The 18,417-nt window shown below is 33.8% G+C and overlaps 1 protein-coding gene across 1 annotated transcript; it reads right to left on the bottom strand.

The window, feature by feature from the left end:
* Nucleotides 1-4,992: 4,992 nt before the first annotated feature.
* On the bottom strand, nt 4,993-13,123 carry LOC104902066 (IAA-alanine resistance protein 1). Its single transcript, XM_010689730.4, has 11 exons — nt 12,686-13,123; nt 12,470-12,553; nt 12,108-12,157; nt 11,493-11,544; nt 8,975-9,076; nt 7,749-7,993; nt 6,919-7,053; nt 6,693-6,800; nt 5,802-5,903; nt 5,402-5,446; nt 4,993-5,317 (listed from the first exon to the last, which is right to left on the bottom strand). Exons 1-11 carry the CDS (start codon nt 13,020-13,022, stop codon nt 5,162-5,164), a joined length of 1,416 nt encoding a protein of 471 aa, XP_010688032.2. The 5' UTR covers nt 13,023-13,123; the 3' UTR covers nt 4,993-5,161.
* Nucleotides 13,124-18,417: the final 5,294 nt, after the last annotated feature.

Below are 18,417 nucleotides of genomic sequence, written 5' to 3'. Positions count from 1 at the left end.
TCTGATAACCAACGAAACTCTCTCACTCTATTTGGTTTTTGGTTTGTGTTGGGATAGAAATTAAGCAGTTGGTAAACGATAATTTTATATGTATAGATTTGGTTCCTTGGAGGCAAAGTAGTCCTTGGAGGCCAAGTAAATGTAGGTGGCACGTTATTCTACTTCGAGTAGGTTTTGGTAGAATTGCACAAAACATAATTATGATGGCTTTGTCCCAATTATCGTTTGACAAATTCTGGTTTGAATATTTATGTAGGGCATATCTTATGAAAAGAATATGTTATAATCTTTTTTTTATAAAGAGAAAAGTTTATGTTATGGCTCATTCTATACGATTGTACAAGTCTCCCTGATCTTTGAGCCGTCTTTGCTTAAGGTTAACTAGCTGATAACCTTTAGGAAATTGGACCTATATCAGTATATCAATATTAAAAGGGTACCTAAACAAGAAACGATGCTACGTGGCGCCTTCACTTGGAGTATTTTATGCTATGTAATCTACATACACAGAAAAAAAAAGAACATTGTGTAAGATTTAATCCCGAGATCACAAGCATATATACTAATGTCTAAACCACACTAAATTGAGTGATATTTGATGTTATTATTTCAAAGTAAAATACTAATAAATGAAAGATATAACTACCGGGGTGTAGCCCGGACCTAAAATCATATATTGTTATGATTAAATATTCGGATTCGGTGGAGTTTGATGAAAACTCTACATAGTGGAGTTGATTCCTAACCTTATATTTTAAAATCAACGACTCAGATTTTATGAAAAGAGATAAGGAGGAGAGTTTTGGGAAAGAATATATAAACCATTGATTTTAAAATCAATGGTTATGATTTGTTAAACTCTACGTGGTAGAGTTATTTACTAAATCTACTAGATCTAAATATTATAAAAAAAAATTTATCATTGGAGGGTGCTCAAGACTTGTTTTGAAATAAGATTCACTTACCAATTTTATTAAGGAAATTATGTTGTTATAACATTATTTGTGATAATTTTTAAGGATGATCTTTTAAGACATTTATCATAATCATGTTCACATCAATTATCCCATATCATTATATTTAAAGATCATATTTTTAAATAGAGTTATCAGTTATATAGAGATAAAAAAAACTTCATATCTATAGTTTTTAAGTATAAATTTTGCTACTTCATTTGAAAAATTATACTTTTTGGACTATCGAAGAGTGTGTGCGTGCAAGTCAGTATAGAAATATAATTTTCTAGATGAATGGTAACATATTATCAATATTTATTTTTATCGGTGCATTGGATCATATAACAATAAAGAAGTTATAAGAAAACTATAAATTTAATAGAATAAAAAGTACTACATACTACATACGTTAAGAACAAGAAAACTTAGAATTATTAAGAGCAAATGAGTTTGATAATATTACAAAAAATAGATATACCATCCACTATAATTGAATAAAATCACAAAAAGGAAAGTGTGTATAACAAAATAAAATGAAAGAAATATTTAATTATCCTCTTACATTGACATTATTTAGAGAATAATATTAAGAATGAACAAACTTTATAATCTAGTAGAAGTAATAAAGTGAAGTATTATATTTCAGTGATCTGATTTGACGTGATTTTCTTCACATAACCTTCGGTTGTTTTAGTTGCTTGTAATTTAGCATTACAACCATAGTAGATTTGAACTCCTCATACGAGAACTCCCAGGTATTGGAACAAGACTTTCAGTAAAAACTATAATTGTACGAGATTTATGTACTAAGTCAACCTCATACATCTCAACTGTTTGTTTTTCATAATCATACCAAAACACATTATGGTTGTAGCCTAAAATCCTGGATCCGCCCCGTAAAGATACATAAAGCGGAGAAAAATGTAGCTGAAACCCTAACAAATTTGGTGGACTTTCAGGAATATGTAACAATTTTGTCCAAAATCCGTACTTTTTCATTACCCATAAATCAAAAGAAAAATCTATATCCGAGTATACTTCAACACATAAACACCCATCATAAACTCTGAGCTTTACATCGAATTCTTGATCCGGAATATCCAATTCATCAACCCATGTTTCTAAAGAGATATCAAAACAAGCAACTCTACGTTTATCATCCTCCATATAAATAATCCAATGTAAAATATTGCTTACTAAAACACCACATTGACGCTTATTACACCATCTTACATTACTATAATCTTTGGAGTTAGCATGCAATGGCTTCCTCCATTCGTAATTAATTTTGGAACCACTAATCATTATTTTATCGTCCCAAATAACTGAGTCGCTACATGAAAAAATGTTTTTACATGAAAAAGCTCTACAAATCATAATAAATTTAGGATTTTTTAACTACAATAATACAAACTTTTGCCCATTTTCTCACAATAATACAAACTTTTAATTATTTTTTAATAATACAAACTTTATATCAAAATTCTTCCAGTAGGTCAAATTGACTTGTAACCGATAAAAAAAGTCAAAAAAAATTTCAAAATGATCTTTCTTCTTTCTCCCTCATCCCCCAACCCCCCACCCACCTAAACCACATCCGTTTGTTACCTCCCACGACAAGTTAAAAATCGGTATTGCCTTACTGGAGGAATTTTGATCAAAAGTTTGTATTATTAAAAAATAATCAAAAGTTTGTATTATTGCCAGAAAACGGGCAAAAGTTTGTATGATTCTTGTTAAAAAATCCATAAATTTATACTCGTCGTTTAGAGGACTATAACCAAACCCATAAAATTGCTGAACAAATCCCTTAAAGGAACAGATGATTTCTCTAAAGGTACGTGTTGACGGGTTGCATACGACGAAATGGTCATATGCATAAGTGCTAAAACAAATCAATCCATTGCAAGAGCCTATGATGTATACCGTTCTATAGTCAGGGATAGTAGGCCAATTTAATTTGGTAAGTTGAGAAGGAAACTCTACATCATCTATACAATATAGAGAATTTCTATAACTATATGCAAGAGATTTAGTACGGTAATATGAATTGTTTTCGAGGGATTTGTTAAGATGTAGTTGTATAAAATTTGAGTGATTGATGAGGTCGCGCCATTCTTTACATACGCACTTGAAACGCAAGAGCGAATCTACTGGTAAGCTTAGCAATATGTCGAAGATAATTTCTGAAGGAAGGTTAGCCATATGTTGTTTTGGAATTTTTTTCAAGGGGAGAAGAAATTTGTTATATTGATAGCTTATGACGAAACACAAAAAAAAAAAAAAAATTAATGGTGCTTTTCCTCGCAACTTCATAAAAAATAGCTCCCTACTATCGTATATTTATAGGACTTACAAGATCTCTGATACTACAACTAGACTTATAAAATAATTAGGATAGACTTATAAAAAAATTAGGATAGACTTATAAAAAAATTAGAAAAGAATATAATTGGAGGATAAGTAATTTTTTTACTACCTAGACTCCTAATTATAATATCCTAATTATATTAAACTTCCGATTACGCAAGAACTAATTAGTATTTAGCGTGTTTATTGGAGTGTAATCCAGCACTTACAAGATAGAAGCGATTTTGGCCACTACATAAAAGCAAGTGTTGCACTTATTAAAACTTAATGGAGTAATTAAGTTGTTATATAATCTAGATTTGTCAATGAAATCCGAATACCACTTGATTTTTAATTACTTTTTTCCTACTGGAGTAAGTTGTTTCATCTTTATGAAATTCTTGAAAGAAAGTGTATGCCGATTTCTTCCTAATATTTTTTTTAGTTGGTATTATCAACAGTTGAAAAAGATTGAGACGTTTAAGCCTTTTCATCTAACATTTCAAACTTTGACCAATTTTTTTTAATGAAGGGCATCAATTGAGGGGAATACAGGGAATTTCTCAAACGAGTCTTAAGTGATCGCTAGATCTCAGGAATACAAGGTGAAAAGTGATATTACTACTCCACCACCTCAACCTCTTTTCAACTTTTATATTGGGTAAAATATTGTTATATTTTTTCTAAAATGTATGTATTATAATTTCAACTAATCATTATTTTTAGGAAAAATTGTTAGAAACTAACTATTAAAAACACTTTTTTTAAAAAAACTACCTTATATCATGTTTATTTTACAAAACTACCTTATAAGTGGAAAAACTTTAAAAAGCACTACCAAATTCAGAATTTACTAACTATGGTTAACTACTCCCTCCAATTATCCCTCTAATTTAAGATTATGAAAAAACCCCCTAAATTCAGTACGTTACAATTATGATATCATCACTTTCTTGATCATTTGATACTCTATCTCTCAAATAAACATGTGGCAAGCACAAGCACACCTTTGCTTCCTCAAAAGTCAATCCCAAAAACAAACCAGTAGTAAAAGTGTCTAATAGAGTAAGCTTTGCACCATCATCAAACCATATTCTTCATCATCATCAACGACATCAATTCATGACCCAAAACCCAATTTCTATCTGCTTTTGCTACTCATAATGAAGAATTAATTGGTGAAGCAAAAGGTTGGGAGAAGAAATTACACAAAAGATTTAAGGGGGTATTCAATAGTTAAACGCTGTTGTGAGGGAAATTAACAAAGAGGGTTGGGTAATTTAAGGGGTATTTTAGTAATCTTATATTAGAGTGATAATTGGATGAAATAGTTAACCATGGTTAGTAAATTCTAAATTTGGTAGTGCTTTTTAAAGTTTTTCCACTTATAAGATAGTTTTGTAAAATAAACATGATATAAGGTAGTTTTTTTTTTTAAGTGTCTTTAATAGGTAGTTTCTAACAATTTTTCCTTATTTTTATTATTATGTAATTGATAAATGAATGATATACGTCAATAACCAACAAAGCAAACTTTGCAATGAAAAAGGTACTCCCTAGTCCCTTCGTAACGAATTACTAGAACCAATTGAATATTTTCTCTCTCACAAATAATACCAAATGTTACTAGTAATTCGTTAGGGGGGAGTATATCAATCCAATGCATCAGGTCAATTAGTCTTGAAACTATAAAAACCTAAAGTCAAATTTTACCTTTGAAATTAATTGTAGTAACAACTATATAATCGTTAAACAAACCCACTTAATTTGTGATTTGTTACTCCTAATATCCAAATCTCCAAAATTTAATCAACCTAAAAAAAATGGTAAGGAAGAATTATTTTTCCTCAGGGTTTTCATTCTACAAGAGATATCCAAAGGGCAACAGCCATTCCCAATATGAGTGAAATCAATTGACTTACACTACTTTTTACACTAGGGCTACCATTGTTGTTCATCTCTGCTAAGACCCCTGCAACCGATATATAGATAAATCCACCAGCTGTGAAACCCTGCAATGGTACCATAGAAAAGATTATTGAATAATTCTGAGTCATTGCTTGAGTTTCTAAACTGCGATTGATCGCATGATTTACCTCAATGAGAGATGACTGTCCTGGATCCTGGCCGAGAAGCAAAGCCTACAAAAAGTTCACGATTTTTTTGATATAATGAGATACTTCGGTTCAATTTAGTTAGGTGGATTGTGGATAACATATTCCAAAGGATAACACAATCGTAGATTAGATTTCCTTTGTTTGGTTCTTGCGAGATCAGTAACAGAAAAGAGGGAAAATGAAATGGAGGGGAGTGGACAAATGGGAGGGAAGAAAGAGGAGGAAGGTCAAGAATAGGGAGAAGAATGTAACATCTATTGCAATGGAAGCAAAGGAAAATGAAAAAAAAACACATTTCTTAATAAAAGTTCTCGTCCTAACCAACACTACCTTCCAGGAAACTCAAAAAGAATGATGCAGTAAATTGAAGAAAACTCACAAGTGCTGTTCCTGCTAACGCTACGAGTGCAGATAGGAAGTTGAAGAACAAAGCCTTTGACACAGTGAATCCTGATCGCACCAAGATTCCAAAATCGCCAACCTGCATAGCAATACAAAACAAGTTGTTAAAATACTTGAATCTTTTAGCTTCAATGTTACTAAGACAGCTGAAAAGTTTATTCATGATAAAAGTTGAAACAGCATAAACACCTATACTGTCCCGAAACAGGGAGGAAAATGAAATCTTAAATTTATCTTAGTCAGCTTGGTATACCACAAATGAAAAGCTGTGATGCTTTGGCATTAGAGTCTTGCTTCACCTGATGTAATATTATCAAAGATAAATTTGTAATGCTAGCTACATTTGGTAGCTTAGAAACTATCAATTGGTGTAATAGTGATGTTGACTGGATGAAAGATTTAAGATGACAACCTGACAACGAATATCCTTGCTTGTTGTTGAGTTCATATATTGTTTTGATGCTTCTACAATACGGGGCCTAGGCTGAGGGAATCTTCATAAAAGGATTCTGATCTGTAATTTTCCAAGGCTAAGGCCTTGATAACTTGTACTGTCTTCGATCAAATAAATTGTTCTTGCTTGCTTAGCAGAGGGGAAGGAGGGTTCTCATACTAAGTGGTCATTTGGTTAAATGAAGTGTTCCCAGAAAAGTTTTCTTTCGTGGGCAGTGTAAAAAGTTGTTTGGTTGGGTGTGTAAGTAGACAATCCCATGGTAACAGTTGTAAGAGGTCTAGGAAGCATAACTTCCTCTATTAGCCAAAGAACTGTGCAGTTATCCACTTCTTTATGATTTTCCACTTCTGATACTTTTTTACGTCAACCAAACAAGCACTAAGCAAATGAAAAGCACCATTCATCAGAAAATACCTCTTGAGGGAGCTCGTGGGCGAGCAAGAATACAGTTCTCGACCATCCACCAACAGATCCATGAAGCAAGAATGCACTTCCTAAAGCCATGCCATCAGTAAAATTGTGCTGCATCATAGAATACAAATAGATCCTTCATTTGGCAAGAAATTATCCATGAACTCATTCTTCGTGGCTAACGTTAATCCCACACTCTTAATAATTTGAGCAAAACCGCTGCACTCACCACACCATCTGAGAACAGATTGAGATAACCAAAAACCAGGTTTGATGGTTGTTCCGTAGGCTTGGCTTCAACCTCGCCTCCATCAGCAACATCGATATCTGACTTGTTTTCACTAGCTTTGCCTTTTTTGTTTCTCTATACAATAAATCAGGTCAGAAATTGCAGATGAATTTGAGAGTTCAGTTCAGAACTGTACATGTGACATGATTATTTGTTCAACTTTATTTCCACTTTTTTGGTAGGCGGTACTAAGTGATAATAATGGTAATAAAATCATATGCAGTTTGTAATAAAATCTCCTACTCATACCATGGTAATGGTATCTCCCCGGACATGTGATATCCTATTATTCTTCACAAATTTTCATTCCCACTGAACACCATCTTTAAAATGGTATGAAGAAAAACAGAAGTTTGGGGTTGGACAAGCATTACCATGGACATTGACATAGAACTTTCTATACAAAATTTCATATGAATACACTCCATTACCACCACTTATTACCATCTACCATACGGGCCGGGAAAGTATAACACAGAGAGAAATACTTCATATATACCACACAACATACAAATATTGCTCTACATTTCATAATTCAGGAAGGCTTATGCAACGAAAAATTATCACTTCAAGCCAAAATATCCAAGCTTGGGTATTTGTAAACGCCAAAAAAAAAGTAATCCTCTATCTTATCGATATACAGACCCAACAACCAGAGTTCACAGAAAGCACTACTAAACTACATCCCATTAAGGAACCAGGCTTATGGAACAAAATACAAATATCTCAGTCATATAAAGTAGGTATTCTCTAGATCCTTCTGAGCTCACCTTTCTCAATTCAGATTGAGGCTCAGCAACTTGCTTGGCGTTTGAAGTGGCATCACCAGCTCCATCCACTACTTTCTCTTTAGATGCCTTCTGTGATGATTTCTCATCAACATTATCATCCTTCTTTTCTTTACTATTACGATGGTGGTGGTGATGGTGACCATGAGTTCCTGAATGTTCACCTCCAGAAAAATCTTCAACAAATCGAACAATCTTCTCCACGATAAGAAAAACTACAATGCCAGCTGCCAAAGAGAATGTGATACAATAAGAAATTTACAACATTCTAATTTTTAATACACTTGCAAAGGGCCCAATGAATGTTAACAAAATTTAAAACCTTAAGTTATTGAGGCGACATATAACTAATATCACAATAAAGATGTTAGTCATACAGTTGAAATTTTAATTAAAGGTTTCATCATCTCTATTGAAATATATTAGTTTTGCGAATATTCAAGACAAAAAAGTGCCCATTAGTTTTGAATAAGACACATACTCCCTCCTGCAGCAGCAAAGGAAAACGAGAACTATTAAAAATATTGCAATGCATGACACAACCCTATTCCGAAAAGAAACTCAAAAGGACGATTAGCATATCACAATTATTATAATCCAGTGAAGAATCGAAGCAAAAGAAATCTTTCCACAAATAAATTAGCCATTTGGACTGAATCTGATGATCAGAAACACCAATACCTTTCATTCCAGGAGACAAGGCATCAGCAAAATTAAATTGCTCAAAACATATCAAAGAACATCAAGAACAAGAATTCAAAAAAGTGCCCATCACTAAGTCTCTATTGACTCCTGGAATGTTGTAAGGTATGGCGACATGCCACACTACGACCAAGAACAACATAGCAATTGATATAAGCTAAGTGAAGGACATTATTCAAAGTTTAGGCCACATACCTGAAAATAATGATAAACTCATCTCACTGCTAAAATAGAAAGTTTGAGGAATGTGAAAATATAACACAATAGTTTTTAGGCAGAAAGCTGTGATGGGTTGAAATTTGTTTAGAAATAAAAAAAAGTAAAAATAAATATAATATATGCTTTCACCTCAGAAAAATTACTATCCACAAATTTCATGAGATCACGTAAAGAGCAAAGAGAATTACGAAACTCAAAGTGATAACATGCAGTCCTGGATGGAGAAAAGTGAAAGTAATAGATAAGTGTCCAGATAACAAATAAGAGTCCAGACATCATATACTTACTTAGGACTGACAATCCAATGGAGAGATCTTTCAGAGAATGAGCATGAGAATGTGAATCTTCAGAATGATCATGATGATCATGCACATGAGAGTGCCCACCACCTGCACAAACGCCATAGACCTTAGATACAACATGCCTTTAGTCGCAAACAAATTGACCATGTATGAGCATGACATGAAATGTGTGCCCTGTGGCATCTACATACTAAACATGCATGACCATAGAAACCTGACTGCCCTCTCAATAACTTGCTTGCATAGATCAAAGTCATCAAACTAAGAATATAAACCCTTCCAAACTTCCTCCATCCATACTCCAGATGCAGCTACATGGCTTCTTTTCTTAGTAAAATGGTTATCCAATTCCACATTTCCACAATTGCTTGGGGTAATATAACCATTTGGATGTAGCACAGGATGTCAATGGAGTTATATTGTGGGTTACTCATCACTGTCACTGCTTTATCTATACAACAGATAAGGCATCACTGTGATTGGGCAAGGTCAAATGGGAAAATGTAGTCATCTAGATTTATGATCTAATAATCGTTAGGTTCTGATCTCTTTATTTCCCTTCTTTACCTTTCAGTTTTAATGTGTCATTGAATGAGGAATTCAGAGGAACTGGAAAAGGGAAGGTAGGGAGAGTGACGAATCCAATTTTTTATAAGTTTGAAAGTGGAGTAAAGAAGAGAAAGGAAGGAACTGGAGGAATCTGTTTTCCTTTTGCTTCTGACAAACCAAATCCTTCTAATGTTGGATAAATCTAAAAGGAGATGCAAAGTACTTCCTCCGTTTCTTTTTACTCGCTACACTTCTCATTTCACGGACTCCTAGGCAATTTTTGGAGAAGAGAGAGGTAGAGAGTAAAAAGAAAAGGGACCCATGTGGGAGGAGAGAGATAGAGAGAGTTTATTACCCAAAAAAGAAGTGTAGCAAGTAATATGAAACTTCCCATAATGGAAAGTGTAGCGAGTAAAAAGAAACGGAGGAAGTAACTTCTTCCTTCTCCTCTCCTCCCTTCCTTTCTCTTTCCTTCTATAGTTACTTTCCAATTTCACTGTAAGGTTTGATATGTTCTTTTGCATTTAATTATGAAAGACTTGATACCAGTATATGGATTCAAGGTTCTCTAACAGAGTATTTGAATAAAGGGATTTGAAGGAAAAAAGAGTGGAGGGAGGGTAAGGATCCATTTTGCTACAAGGAACAACGATTAAGTCGAACAGAGGAGAACAGAATTCCATATTCTTTTCCATCTTCATAATCAAATCACTCCAAAACTAGAAAGGTTTGAAAGGAAAAAGGACCCGGAGAATGCGCTTAGAAGCATCATCAGTATTTGCAGATCCCTTTTGTGGCATGACACTCAATTTAATGTGAAGCCTGAGTGTCTTGGGATAATGTTCCCCTATAAGAAATTGGGGGTTTGGGAACTAAGAAACTGAAGTTTGGAATATGGCAGCTACGGCCTATGGGTGAGTATGTTAGACAGTTGCTTCCAGGCAGGACAATAAGTCGGTAAACTGGGTCCATGCTGTCCATGCTAAAGAGGTGATTGGTGGGCTTATTGTCAATGTAAGGAAGTAGCCGGTATTGGAGGATAACAAGCTCTGTGAAGAAGCTGAAGCTGGTTTACACTGAAACTCAGCTCATCAGTTACCAAAATAATCAGTACAGACTACAAAGGACTTAAGCCTTTCTGTGTAATAATCAGCAGAGAGTATCTGGGACAGAGGAAGTGCGGTACAGGCTAGCTATCACAAAGCACAGGTTTACCACTAAAGTTGCAGGTGAGGGAGAAATTGTTTTGGTACTGTGTGATATGTGGTGCTGTGCATGAATCCCGCAAGCATTTTTTCTTCAACTATGTATACAGCTCAGGTAAATACAATCCTAGGCATGTTAGAGATGGCTCAACAATAGAAGCAAAGCTAACAAGTCAGAAGTGGAGTTTTTATTGCAGCTCTTCTTGCTGGATAGTAAGAAACGATGCTTTTCAGAAGTTGTTGTGCACTTGTGCATTGAGGAGGATATAGAGATTACTAAAAACAGATACTTCATATTATTATGGAATACTAGTATATAGTATCATACTCTAAAACATCCAGAATAGTGATAGAAATTATTCTTAGCTCTGTGATTGTATAGATGATTTTGAAGCTTGCACGCCACAGCAGTTTGTTAAGCCTCACAGTTTGGGGGGTCCCTCCAAGAAGGTTTACCCTTCTCTGGAGAATTAGGTTCGTAGAATTGTTTTTTATGGCAATGCTGTCCTAGCTTACACTTGCTTACCAAATTTTTAATGACTGCTCCTCTCCTTCCCCTTCCACCCCTTCCCTTCCTCCTTTTCCCTCATTGTCCAAACAAAGTGCTAACTAATGTTCAGGATTCGCACCACATAAACAGTAGTATAATGTCAACCCATGGTCATACAAATTGAGGAATCGAAGTATCCAAATTCAGAAACAAATTAAATGAGTTCATCTAAGACAAGGAGAAACAAATGTATTCTTACTGAATGCATGAGGTAATTGATGCAAAAAAGCATCACCCAGCATAGCTCCTGCCTGCCAAGTGCACAAAAAATTGTAAGCATCCAATTTATAGAGGATGATAAGAAAAAAGTTTGCAGGAAATCAGGTGAAGCAAGACATACTTCTATAAAAAGAACATTCCCCTTATAGTGTTGTGAGTTGTCTATGAAGACTTCCCCTCCAAGCCCCCCCCCCCCCCCAAACACCAAAAGTAAAAAACAACTTAATGAATTCCAGACCATCTTTAAAGAAAACAAGTAAAGAACATAAGTCACGTAGTGAAAATATATCAGACCAATGAAAAACCTAAGGCTATTTAGAGTTCGAGTTGAAACAAAACATAGATTCCTCAAGCGGTCAAGCCTCGACAACATTTTTGGAAAACTACAAGTTAACAATTACATGTGATACAAGAGTTTAAACTTTAAACACTCTCAAAATGCTTTCAAGTAAAGTGATTATCATAATCTGGTAAATAGAACAACAAGCTGTGCAATTTATCATTGAGTTAACATGAACAATGCTTCACCAAAATCTCACACCAATAAAACACAAAGGGCAGCACACAGCACCCATAGAGATCAAAGAAAACTGACCCCAAATAGCGCCAACGCATCAACAACCGCCTTAGATGGTTTTCCATGTGCTGCAATTAAAAAAAATCAGCTTGCTGTTCAAACAGGCATCAACAAAAATAATTAGTAGCATTTGGCATTCTTCAAGCTTACACCTTACTCAAATTAGTCAACCCAAACATTCAATTTTGAACTAGTACCAACACAGATCAAGAGTATATTTCTATGCATCCATAAAACAAAGATGCAGCATCCTAGACCATGTAAATTGAAATGTGGGTTTCTCTAAAGCATATAATCTATGTTTTACAGCAAAAATTCTTCATACACAATTGCAAAATCAAGTCAAATGAAACTACTAGCCAAAAAAATAAAAAACTAACCGCATAAAACTGGAACAATAATCAGGCAGATAAGAGAAGCCAAGCTCACCAGCAAAGAACACCCCATTGCATGAATCCAAAGCCCTACTCAAAACAAACACCATAAAAAAAAATACAACCCAAATAAATTATTTAAAAACCCAATTCAAAAACCTCATCAATTCAACATTTCACCATAAAATTACAAAAAGATCAAAACTTTAATGGAACAATTACCAATGCCAGATAGCTGTGAGTGGGACCCACCAAGGTGCTCCCCATGGTGGTGATGATGGTGGTTTTCTGATGCAAATCCATACAATTTCAGGTCTTCTTCCTCAGCTAATTCTTCAGGAAGAAGCTTTCTTTTGTTAGCTGATTGATTAACATCATCATCTTGATTTCCATGATGATGATGATGATGGGGGGTTTCATGGTCATGATGATGATGATGACCATGGGAGCATGAATGGGTAGAAGCAGGGGTTTGTTGGCCATTACATAGATCCAAAGTGAAAGAGGCTGAAAGAAAGAGGATTAAGAGTAAGAATGTTTTGGTCCTCCAAACCGCCATTTTCGGGTCACAGAAACTCCAAAAGAGGAGAGAGATTTTGGAAATTCAGGGAAATTGGCAATTGTGGGTCAACACTTGTGAAATTGATGGGTGCTGATTTACCCAGTTTGTTTAAAGAACAAAACTTGCTGTTTACCCGGTTTGAATTTTTACCTATACGGGTCCTGTACTTGTTTCAACTTACTAAATTTTACTTGATCCTTTTTTTTGTCCTCTGGTTGAAACTAAGGTGAGTAAGAACAAACTTTATGTTTATCTCAATCCAAAAATTATTTGAAATGGATATGAACTTGGCATTTCTCTTTTTGAATATTTGGTACGAGTCTAATCATACTACATTATATATTTAGGGTCTCGTATTTATCAACTTATTGCAAAAGAGATCGTGAGTTACTCTTTCTTACTTAAGTAGTTCACATACTGAGTACTTGTGTTAAGGAACTTTTCTTTCTGGTGATGATTCGGTTCTTCTTAGCTTGACCATTCGATGTTGTTCTTTCGATCGAGAAAGAGAACTCTTATTCATTTGGAAGTGACTGGTTCAATAGAGACAAGGACGGAAATGACCTTACTAATAAGAAATAGATTGTAATAGATTAACGAAATGGCTTATGTGTGAAGCATTGTGGACATTCTAAAAAAACGTACATTGATGAGTGATAAGTGTTGAACTTTATACTTATATATATGTATTGTTTTTAGTAACTATTTTTAAAACGCGTTAATTGTGATATTATGAGATAGGGTTGTTCATATATTTGTTTAATCTACACAATTTGCTTTTGACGTTTGTCAATGCAAAACTTTAACTATATAAAGTTGTAGATCTTGTCTTATTTAATGTTAAATATTCTTTGTATATCTAGACTATATTTACCTATATCATCTCATAGCAATTAAAGCAAAGAGTTAACAACATTTCTAACTGAGTGTCAAAAGACGTTCCTAACACTAATATATTCTTTTTTTTTACCGGAACACTTCTATATTCTTAGCATCAGTTGCATTGCAATCTTATAATTTGAAAAAAAAAAAGTAAACATGAAAAATCAAATATTATTACCCATACAATTATATATATATATATATTATACATATTTTGATAATACCATAAATGGGACCTAAACTAAATCAACTGAAACAGCTGATTGATTTACAATTCTTGTCAAATCCAAATGCTTAGCTTTGAGGTCGTCACCAGTGTAGACAAAAGTTGTTCCCTTAGAAAGTCTTTGATTTTTTGCCTTAATCAATATGAGCTTCTCCAATACAGTGGCATTGTCCAAAAGATGTTTCAGAATTCGTATCTCCTCAAATTCTTCACCAAAATAACAAACTTCAATCATCTTCAGATATGATAGACGAAATTTTGGGAGTGCCGGAATTGTGGTCTTTCTAGTAACCTTGTAATTGCGAGAAATTATGCCCTGTGTTCATATATCAAGGGAGAAAATAAAGTAAAGTTAGGGGAGGAAATTTTGCATAAAGTACTTGAACAACTTGGATTGCATAATGTAAACTGTACAAATTACAATACATTCAAGTAATAAGTTTTTAATTGAAAGTACTTCCGATTCTAAATATTGTTACACTTCTCTAAAATAAAGTTGTCGTAATTATTGCTATATGCTACTTTTGGACAGCTGAGGACTTAAGATGTTTTCTTCTTACCTTTAAACAAATAACTTTAGGTGAAAGTATTGGGTCAGACCGTCTGACGTATTGTTTACTGTCAGACGGGCTGAGCCCAATACATCTTCTCTCTGCTTCACTTTTTAGGTCACATTCTCTCTCCTCTTTCTTCTTCTTCTTCTTTGGATTTTTACAACTGCATCATTTGTCTTGCAGATACAACTACATTCCCTGTTAAAGCCGGCGAAACAATTCTCCTGCGGATCATCAATGCTGCACTCAATCAACAACTCTTTTTCGCAATTGCTAACCACCAGATGACAGTCGTAGAAGCATATGCAGCTTACACCAAACCCTTCACCACTAACGTTGTCATGATTGGCCCAGGACAAACAACCAATGTCCTTATTACAGCGAACCAGCCACCAGGCCGCTACTACATAGCAGCTACAGCCTATTCCATGTAAAAACTTTTCACAAAGCTCAAGAAATAGAATTCCTCCACCTTCTAGGAGTCTTTCTAGTTTGGTCTGCAACTGGTTGATCAGAACTATCATCATGAGTATCCAAGAGGAATGAAGAAGGAGGAGAAAGTGAGAGAAATCAAAGGTTAGTGTTTTATTTTCTTTTCAGTTGGACTTTGTTTTCTTTCAGTTGGACTTTGTTTTCTTTCAGTTGGACTTTGTGTTCTTTCAGTTGGACTTTCTTTTCTTTCAGTTGGACTTTCTTTGCTTTCAGTTAGACTTTTTTTTCTTTTAGTTAGACTTTTTTTTCTTTCAGTTGGACCAACTGAAAGAAATAATGGGCCAACTGAAGAAATAATGGACTAACTGAAACAAAATGAAGACTACCTGAAGAAAAATGTAGACTACCTGAAAAAGAATAAAGACCAACTGAAACCCAAGTAAGTCTAACTGAAGCACAAAAACCCACTGAAAAACAAAGAAGACTAACTGAAAACAAAATGAAGACTACCTGAAAAAAAATTGGAACCACCTGAAAAAAAAATGAAGACTACCTGAAAAAAATTGAAACCACATGAAAGTCGTCCGACAAGATTATGGTCGGACGAGTCCGACACAATACGTTCTCTAACTTTAGGGTCTTATCAAGTTTGATCATGTTCAATTATAATGGTAAACTCAAGGTTAAATATATAGGTGCAATCAGGTCTAATAAATTTAGTTCATATAAGTTCAGATAATGAAAACACACCTTTAAATTAAAAAGTATATACTTCCTCCGTTTCAAAATAAGTGCAACATTTGCATAGTGTTTACTATTCACAGTTTAAACTTTAATTAGCTTTGGTGATTTACATTTTAGGAAAAACATAGTCATGTGGGATCTTGTTAGATTCGTCTGAATGTGAATTTTTTTAATATCAACTTTTTATAATTTTTACGTATTGATAATTGAAGATATTAACGATTAAAATAATGCATTGGCAAACGTGAAAACAAGAAGTGTTGCACTTATTTAGAAACAGAGGAAGTATATAGTTTTATGGAGGGGACGATGTTCTTAGGATGCCGTCATGATTTATTAAGAGATTTGCTATTTGCTTTCTATTTGTACCAACATTAGCGTGCCACTATTACCACTTTATTGATAACATATAATGATATGATCATGTACACAAATTAAAGAGTATTAAGTATATATATAACTAACCTTGGCGAAGATGAGAGTTTCAAGCCGTGGCACATTTGCAAGCACATTTGGGATTACATGTATCCAATCGTTGTAGTTAAACCCAAGTTTCAATGTTTCCAACTTATGAAACATCGGTAGCTTCTGCTCCAAATTAATAATACTACTCCATTGCTGATCGTTCTCCAAGAAGTAGACTAAAGTTTCGCGTAACAATTTGGTATACTACAAAAGTTAAAATATAGAATTGAATTAATATATAATTAGCTTAATTAAGATATAGACTACCTAAGATTAGTTAAAGTATCACGTTAAAAAAAAAATCGGTTAAAATATATACCTTTTTGTAGTGACAGGAGAGTTGTAGAACTTTGATGGTACGAGCACCATTGAGAAATCGAAATATAGCTTTTTTTGATAAAGTATCAGCATGGTAGTAGCTACTATGTCCAACATTTACAGATGTCTCAATAAGATTAGGAGAGCTTTTCAGTGAACAAGTAGGGATAACAATTTCGCTACAAAAGGTGAAGAACTCTAATTTCGGAGCATTAACCACAAATTCACCTTCATATGTGAGAAAACCTATTTTCATTCTTAAACTTTTTACGGTAGGTAGAAAAATTTCGCATCGACCAGACTTCTCTTCACAATCCACACACTCAAAAGACAAATCTTCAAGCAAAGGGCACTTGGAAAAGAGCTCATTCAACGAATTAAGTTTGAAGATGAAGAGTTGAAGATCGAGGCATTTAAGGCTTGGTAAATAAGATAACCCAAAGATATTTGAAATACTAGTTGGTAATTGATTAATTGATTTTTGTAAGTGTACATCATCGATATAACTTGGTGTATAGATAAGACTAAATTTTGTTATATTTGGTGCTTCATGTGGTTGGAAATATGAATTTATAAAAGTTTCCCAAGTTTTGGAGTGAGTGGGCGGATTAATGAAGGTAGCAATGTATGTCAATCTATAAACATGTATCCATCTATGTGATAGTGTACTGGTTTTAACTGCTAATTTTGTTGGAAGTTTGGATATTATGATGTTTAATATTTCATCTGGTAACTCGCTGAATCTATCAACATCATCATCAACTCCTGGCATGTGCGGCTTTTAGCATGTTCAACATGTTCTATGGAACAGGGCCCCTTAATTGTGAGGGCCCCAAAATAGAGAAAGTTCAAGTAGTAAAAAGAAAAAGTTTATCTACTTATTTGGACTACTTTTTTTCATAATATGATTATGTGAAGTATGGATGAGCTATTACACTATTGAATTTTTCAAATACGAGATCACACAGGGCCTCTATATAATTTGAGACGGGCCTGAGTCTCTTGCAATCACAATATCATAAGATAATTTAAAAAAAGTCTGTAAAAGTGCAAATTAGATCTTTCTACGTCGATGAATATATATAATCTGCATCATGTTTACAGAAGCATTCAACAATTTTCAAAATATTAAAAGAACATATAGCTCAATTCGAAACAACATATCATTCATTCACGGTACATCCGAGTATATGATAAATTTTATGATAATGAAACAGGCACTTAAAGATCGATCATGTTTAACTATAACAACAAGAAAAAGAGTTAATATCGAGCATATTGCAGCAAAACTAATCAAGATGTGATAGTGATATAGTAGGCACCATGTACTGTACCCAAGAAAAATAAGTCGATTCTATATATTTGAAGAACAAGATGAAGAAAACAAAGCATCGAAAATTCATAGGTTATTAACTGGAAATTAAAGAAGAACAATAAATTTGGACCTTCACTAAATAAAAATAGAATAGTACCTTGTGAGCAGCAATCACCCATCTTAAGTATTGGTGTTTAGAAGCTAAAAAAAAAGCTCTTTTTCTCGTTTCTCTTTGACTGATCTTGAGTAATGAGTATGGTAAATGGTTAATGTCTGAATTATTTATAATAGTTCTGGGAAGCTTATATAAGATATATTTCGTGGGTTATTCGAATTAGTTTAGGATTAGTATATACAGTATACTAATTCGAATTAGTTTAGGATAAAGTATAAAGATTATATATTATCCCCTATAAAGAAAATATAAAGATTAAATACAATTTATTCCTTCATGTA

The sequence above is a fragment of the Beta vulgaris genome, chromosome 8 (assembly GCF_026745355.1).
Source record: "Beta vulgaris subsp. vulgaris cultivar EL10 chromosome 8, EL10.2, whole genome shotgun sequence".
Taxonomy (NCBI): Eukaryota; Viridiplantae; Streptophyta; class Magnoliopsida; order Caryophyllales; family Amaranthaceae; genus Beta; species Beta vulgaris.
Note: the sequence above shows the minus strand (reverse complement) of the source record. Positions and strands in the feature narration are given on the sequence as shown.

Excerpts from the sequence above, each read along its gene's own strand:
- LOC104902066 (XM_010689730.4), bottom strand. The coding sequence starts at position 13,022 with ATGGCGGTTTGGAGGACCAAAACATTCTTACTCTTAATCCTCTTTCTT. Across the intron at positions 6,801-6,918 it reads ATCTGTTCTCAGATGGTGTG|CACAATTTTACTGATGGCAT; the intron begins GTGAGTGCAGCG and ends TCTATGATGCAG. Across the intron at positions 5,447-5,801 it reads CGTTAGCAGGAACAGCACTT|GCTTTGCTTCTCGGCCAGGA; the intron begins GTGAGTTTTCTT and ends AACTTTTTGTAG.